The sequence below is a fragment of the Dendrobates tinctorius genome, unplaced genomic scaffold (genome assembly GCF_039654945.1).
Source record: "Dendrobates tinctorius isolate UK_male_01 unplaced genomic scaffold, ASM3965494v1 ptg000070l, whole genome shotgun sequence".
NCBI lineage: Eukaryota > Metazoa > Chordata > Amphibia > Anura > Dendrobatidae > Dendrobates > Dendrobates tinctorius.
In genome coordinates, this window is record NW_027361738.1 from 68,638,008 (window position 1) to 68,645,000 (window position 6,993).

Below are 6,993 nucleotides of genomic sequence, written 5' to 3' on the forward strand. Positions count from 1 at the left end.
TTCCAACACATTTCCCTTCAGTCCTCCCGGCACACTTCCCTCCTGTCCTCCCGGCACACTTCTCTCCTGTCCTCCCTACACAATTCCTTCCAGTCCTCCCAGCACATTTCCCTCCAGTCCTCCCGGCACACTTCCCTCCAGTCCTCCCGGCACACTTCCCTCCAGTCCTCCCGGCACACTTCCCTCCAGTCCTCCCTACACAATTCCTTCCAGTCCTCCCAGCACACTTCCCTCCAGTCCTCCCGGCACACTTCCCTCCAGTCCTCCCGGCACACTTCCCTCCAGTCCTCCCGGCACACTTCCCTCCAGTCCTCCCGGCACACTTCCCTCCAGTCCTCCCGGCACACTTCCCTCCAGTCCTCCCAGCACACCCCTCCTGTCCTCACGGCACACTTCCCTCCAGTCCTCCCGACACACTTCCCTCCAGTCCTCCCAGCACACTTCCCTCCAGTCCTCCCAGCACACTTCCCATTCACCCAGTTCACCCCGTCACATATCGCTGCTCGAGCTCAGTGCTCTCCCGCCGCTCGTGAAAACCCGGAGGCGCGCTGACTGGTGCCAGTCCGAAGGAAAGAATGGCAGTGACGAGTCTCTTCATCATCAGCCCGCATTACCACGTGACATGCGCGTCACCGCAGCTTCCAGGCGCAGGTCCGTGGTTTTTCGCTCTGCCGGCTCCAGTCCCAAGACTCGTGTGACGTCGCCAGCCCCGCCCCCCCACGCTGAGTGCTGCGGTTGAGGACTGAGCGGCGGTGAGGCCGGGCCTGCGGCCACGTCTGCTGTGCGGAGGGAGGACGGAGTGGCTGCCGGCCTGTGTGTGCGCGGTGCTGCTGCAGGATGTGGGGGCCCGGGCCGCGCTGCCGCCGCCTGCTGCCGCTGCTGCTGCTCCTGTGCTGCTGGCAGCTGCTGCCCGCCTCAGCCTGGGACAACGGGGATTTGGAGCTTTTTGACTTGGTGGAGGAGATCCAGCAAAACTTCTACCAGTTCCTGGGAGTGGAGCAGGTAATGGTGATGGTGGGAGTGATGGAGGACAGGTTCTACCGTCACCGTGATGTCACTGCAGCATCTGGAGATGACCTCATAACCGGGGACCGTACTCTGTGTATATATATATAGCCAGGGACCGTGCTGAGGTAGAGAGATATATATATAACTAGGGACTGCGCCAATGTATATAACCGGGGACCGTACTCTGTGTATATATATATAGCCGGGGACTGCGCCAATGTATATAACCGGGGACCGTACTGTGTGTATATAACCGGGGACCGTACTGTGTGTATATAACCGGGGACCGTGCTGAGAGATATATATATATAGCCAGGGACTGCGCCAATGTATATAACCGGGGACCGTGCTGAGATATATATATATATATATATAGCCAGGGACTGCGCCAATGTATATAACCGGGAACCGTACTGTGTGTATATAACTGGGGACCGTGCTGAGAGATATATATATATAGCCAGGGACCGCGCAAATGTATATAACCGGGAACCGTACTGTGTGTATATAACTGGGGACCGTGCTGAGAGATATATATATAGCCAGGGACTGCGCCAATGTATATAACCGGGGACCGTGCTGAGATATATATATATATATAGCCAGGGACTGCGCCAATGTATATAACCGGGAACCGTACTGTGTGTATATAACTGGGGACCGTGCTGAGAGATATATATATAGCCAGGGACTGCGCCAATGTATATAACCGGGGACCGTGCTGAGAGATATATATATAGCCAGGGACTGCGCCAATGTATATAACCGGGGACCGTGCTGAGATATATATATAGCCAGGGACTGCGCCAATGTATATAACCGGGGACCGTACTGTGTGTATATAACCGGGGACCGTGCTGAGAGATATATATATAGCCAGGGACTGCGCCAATGTATATAACCGGGGACCGTGCTGAGAGATATATATATAGCCAGGGACTGCGCCAATGTATATAACCGGGGACCGTGCTGAGATAGATATATATATATATATATATATATATATATATATATATATATATATATATATATATATATATAGCCAGGGACTGCGCCAATGTATATAACCGGGAACCGTACTGTGTGTATATAACTGGGGACCGTGCTGAGAGATATATATATATAGCCAGGGACTGCGCCAATGTATATAACCGGGGACCGTGCTGAGATATATATATAGCCAGGGACTGCGCCAATGTATATAACCGGGAACCGTACTGTGTGTATATAACTGGGGACCGTGCTGAGAGATATATATATAGCCAGGGACTGCGCCAATGTATATAACCGGGGACCGTGCTGAGATATATATATATATAGCCAGGGACTGCGCCAATGTATATAACCGGGAACCGTACTGTGTGTATATAACTGGGGTCCGTGCTGAGAGATATACAGTGCCTACAAGTAGTATTCAACCCCCTGCAGATTTAGCAGGTTTACACATTTGGAATTAACTTGGCATTGTGACATTTGGACTGTAGATCAGCCTGGAAGTGTGAAATGAACTGCAGCAAAAAAGAATGTTATTTCTTTTATTATTTTTTTTTTAAATTGTGAAAAGTTTATTCAGAGGATCATTTATTATTCAACCCCTCAAACCACAAGAATTCTGTTTGGTTCCCCTAAAGTATTAAGAAGTATTTCAGGCACAAAGAACAATGAGCTTCACATGTTTGGATTAATTATCTCTTTTTCCAGCCTTTTCTGACTAATTAAGACCCTCCCCAAACTTGTGAACAGCACTCATACTTGGTCAACATGGGAAAGACAAAGGAGCATTCCAAGGCCATCAGAGACAAGATCGTGGAGGGTCACAAGGCTGGCAAGGGGTACAAAAACCTTTCCAAGGAGTTGGGCCTACCTGTCTCCACTGTTGGGAGCATCATCCGGAAGTGGAAGGCTTATGGAACTACTGTTAGCCTTCCATGGCCTGGACAGCCTTTGAAAGTTTCCACCTGTGCCGATGCCAGGCTTGTCCGAAGAGTCAAGGCTAACCCAAGGACAACAAGGAAGGAGCTCCGGGAAGATCTCAAGGCAGTGGGGACATTGGTTTCAGTCAATACCATAAGTAACGTACTCCACCGCAATGGTCTCCGTTCCAGACGAGCCCGTAAGGTACCTTTACTTTCAAAGCGTCATGTCAAGGCTCGTCTACAGTTTGCTCATGATCACTTGGAGGACTCTGAGACAGACTGGTTCAAGGTTCTCTGTCTGATGAGACCAAGATCGAGATCTTTGGTGCCAACCACACATGTGACGTTTGGAGACTGGATGGCACTGCATACGACCCCAAGAATACCATCCCTACAGTCAAGCATGGTTGTAGCAGCATCATGCTGTGGGGCTGTTTCTCAGCCAAGGGGCCTGGCCATCTTGTCTGCATCCATGGGAAGATGGATAGCGCGGCCTACCTGGAGATTTTGGCCAAGAACCTCCGCACCTCCATCATGGATCTTAAGATGGGTCGTCATTTCATCTTCCAACAAGACAACGACCCAAAGCACACAGCCAAGAAAACCAAGGCCTGGTTCCAGAGGGAAAAAATCAAGGTGTTGCAGTGGCCTAGTCAGTCTCCTGACCTTAACCCAATTGAAAACTTGTGGAAGGAGCTCAAGATTAAAGTCCACATGAGACACCCAAAGAACCTAGATAACTTGGAGAAGATCTGCATGGAGGAGTTGGCCAAGATAACTCCAGAGACCTGTGCCGGCCTGATCAGGTCTTATAAAAGACGATTATTAGCTGTAATTGCAAACAAGGGTTATTCCACAAAATATTAAACCTAGGGGTTGAATAATAATTGACCCACACTTTTATGTTGAAAATTTATTAAAATTTAACTGAGCAACATAACTTGTTGGTTTGTAAGATTTATGCATCTGTTAATAAATCCTGCTCTTGTGTGAAGTTTGCAGACTCTAACTTATTTGCATCTTATCAAACCTGCTAAATCTGCAGGGGGTTGAATATTACTTGTAGGCACTGTATATATAGCCAGGGACTGCGCCAATGTATATAACCGGGAACCGTACTGTGTGTATATAACTGGGGACCGTGCTGAGAGATATATATATAGCCAGGGACTGCGCCAATGTATATAACCGGGGACCGTGCTGAGATATATATATATATAGCCAGGGACTGCGCCAATGTATATAACCGGGAACCGTACTGTGTGTATATAACTGGGGACCGTGCTGAGAGATATATATATAGCCAGGGACTGCGCCAATGTATATAACCGGGGACCGTGCTGAGATATATATATATATAGCCGGGGACTGCGCCAATGTATATAACCGGGGACCGTACTGTGTGTATATAACTGGGGACCGTGCTGAGAGATATATATATAGCCGGGGACTGCGCCAATGTATATAACCGGGGACCGTACTGTGTGTATATAACCGGGGACCGTGCTGAGAGATATATATATAGCCAGGGACTGCGCCAATGTATATAACCGGGGACCGTGCTGAGATATATATATATATATATATATATATATATATATAGCCAGGGACTGCGCCAATGTATATAACCGGGAACCGTACTGTGTGTATATAACTGGGGACCGTGCTGAGAGATATATATATAGCCAGGGACTGCGCCAATGTATATAACCGGGGACCGTGCTGAGATATATATATATATATATATATAGCCAGGGACTGCGCCAATGTATATAACCGGGAACCGTACTGTGTGTATATAACTGGGGTCCGTGCTGAGAGATATATATATAGCCAGGGACTGCGCCAATGTATATAACCGGGAACCGTGCTGTGTATATATATATATATATATATATATATATATATATATATATATATATATATATATATATATATATATATATATATAGCCAGGCACTGCGCCAATGTATATAACCGGGAACCGTACTGTGTGTATATAACTGGGGACCGTGCTGAGAGATATATATATAGCTGGGGACTGCGCCAATGTATATAACCGGGGACCGTGCTGAGATATATATATATATAGCCAGGGACTGCGCCAATGTATATAACCGGGGACCTTGCTGAGATATATATATATATATAGCCAGGGACTGCGCCAATGTATATAACCGGGAAACGTACTGTGTGTATATAACTGGGGTCCGTGCTGAGAGATATATATATAGCCAGGCACTGCGCCAATGTATATAACCGGGAACCGTACTGTGTGTATATAACTGGGGACCGTGCTGAGAGATATATATATAGCTGGGGACTGCGCCAATGTATATAACCGGGGACCGTGCTGAGATATATATATATAGCCAGGGACTGCGCCAATGTATATAACCGGGGACCTTGCTGAGAGATATATATATATATAGCCAGGGACTGCGCCAATGTATATAACCGGGATCCGTGCTGAGATATATATATATATATATATATATATATATATATATATATATATAGCCAGGGACTGCGCCAATGTATATAACCGGGGACCGTGCTGAGATATATATATATATATATATATATATATATATATATATATATAGCGCCAGGGACTGCGCCAATGTATATAACCGGGGACCGTGCTGAGATATATATAGCGCCAGGGACTGCGCCAATGTATATAACCGGGATCCGTGCTGAGAGATATATATATATATATAGCCAGGGACTGCGCCAATGTATATAACCGGGGACCGTGCTGAGATATATATATATATATATATATATATATATATATATATATATATATATAGCGCCAGGGACTGCGCCAATGTATATAACTGGGGACCGTGCTGAGAGATATATATATAGCCAGGGACTGCGCCAATGTATATAACCGGGGACCGTGCTGTGTGTGTATATATATATATATATATATATATATATATATATATATATATATATATATATATATATATATAGCCAGGGACTGCGCCAATGTATATAACCGGGAACCGTACTGTGTGTATATAACTGGGGACCGTGCTGAGAGATATATATATAGCCAGGGACTGCGCCAATGTATATAACCGGGAACCGTGCTGTGTGTGTATATATATATATATATATATATATATATATATATATATATATATATATATATATATATACACTCACTGGCCACTTTATTAGGTACACCATGCTAGTAAGGGGTTGGACCCCCTTTTGCCTTCAGAACTGCCTCAATTCTTCGTGGCAGAGATTCAACAAGGTGCTGGAAGCATTCCTCAGAGATTTTGGACCATATTGACATGATGGCATCACACAGTTGGCGCAGATTTGTCGGCTGCACATCCCTGATGCGAATCTCCCGTTCCACCACATCCCAAAGATGCTCTATTGGATTGAGATCTGGTGACTGAGGAGGCCATTTGAGTACAGTAAACTCATTGTCATGTTCAAGAAACCAATCTGAGATGATTCGAGCTTTATGACATGGCGCATTATCCTGCTGAAAGTAGCCATCAGATGTTGGGTACATTGTGGTCATAAAGGGATGGACATGGTCAGCAACAATACTCAGGTAGGCTGTGGCGTTGCAACGATGCTCAATTGGTACCAAGGGGCCCAAAGAGTGCCAAGAAAAAATTCCCCACACCATGACACCACCACCACCAGCCTGAACCGTTGATACAAGGCAGGATGGATCCATGCTTTCATGTTGTTTACGCCAAATTCTGACCCTACCATCCGAATGTCGCAGCAGAAATCGAGACTCATCAGACCAGGCAACGTTTTTCCAATCTTCTACTGTCCAATTTCGATGAGCTTGTGCAAATTGTAGCCTCAGTTTCCTGTTCTTAGCTGAGAGGAGTGGTACCCAGTGTGGTCTTCTGCTGCTGTAGCCCATCTGCCTCAAAGTTCGACGCACTGTGCGTTCAGAGATGCTCTTCTGCCTACCTTGGTTGTAACGGGTGGCAATTTGAGTCACTGTTGCCTTTCTATCAGCTCGAACCAGTCTGCCCATTCTCCTCTGACCTCTGGCATCAACATGGCATTTCCGGCC

The 6,993-nt window shown here is 46.3% G+C and overlaps 1 protein-coding gene across 1 annotated transcript in view; it reads left to right on the forward strand.

The window, feature by feature from the left end:
- Positions 1-383: 383 nt before the first annotated feature.
- Positions 384-6,993, forward strand: part of DNAJC1 (DnaJ heat shock protein family (Hsp40) member C1) — a 92,960-nt gene continuing 86,350 nt past the window's right edge. The window contains exon 1 of the mRNA XM_073581821.1: positions 384-1,002. Within this exon, the coding sequence (XP_073437922.1) occupies positions 838-1,002 (165 nt within the window). The 5' untranslated portion in view covers positions 384-837. The remainder of the gene's footprint in view (positions 1,003-6,993) is intronic.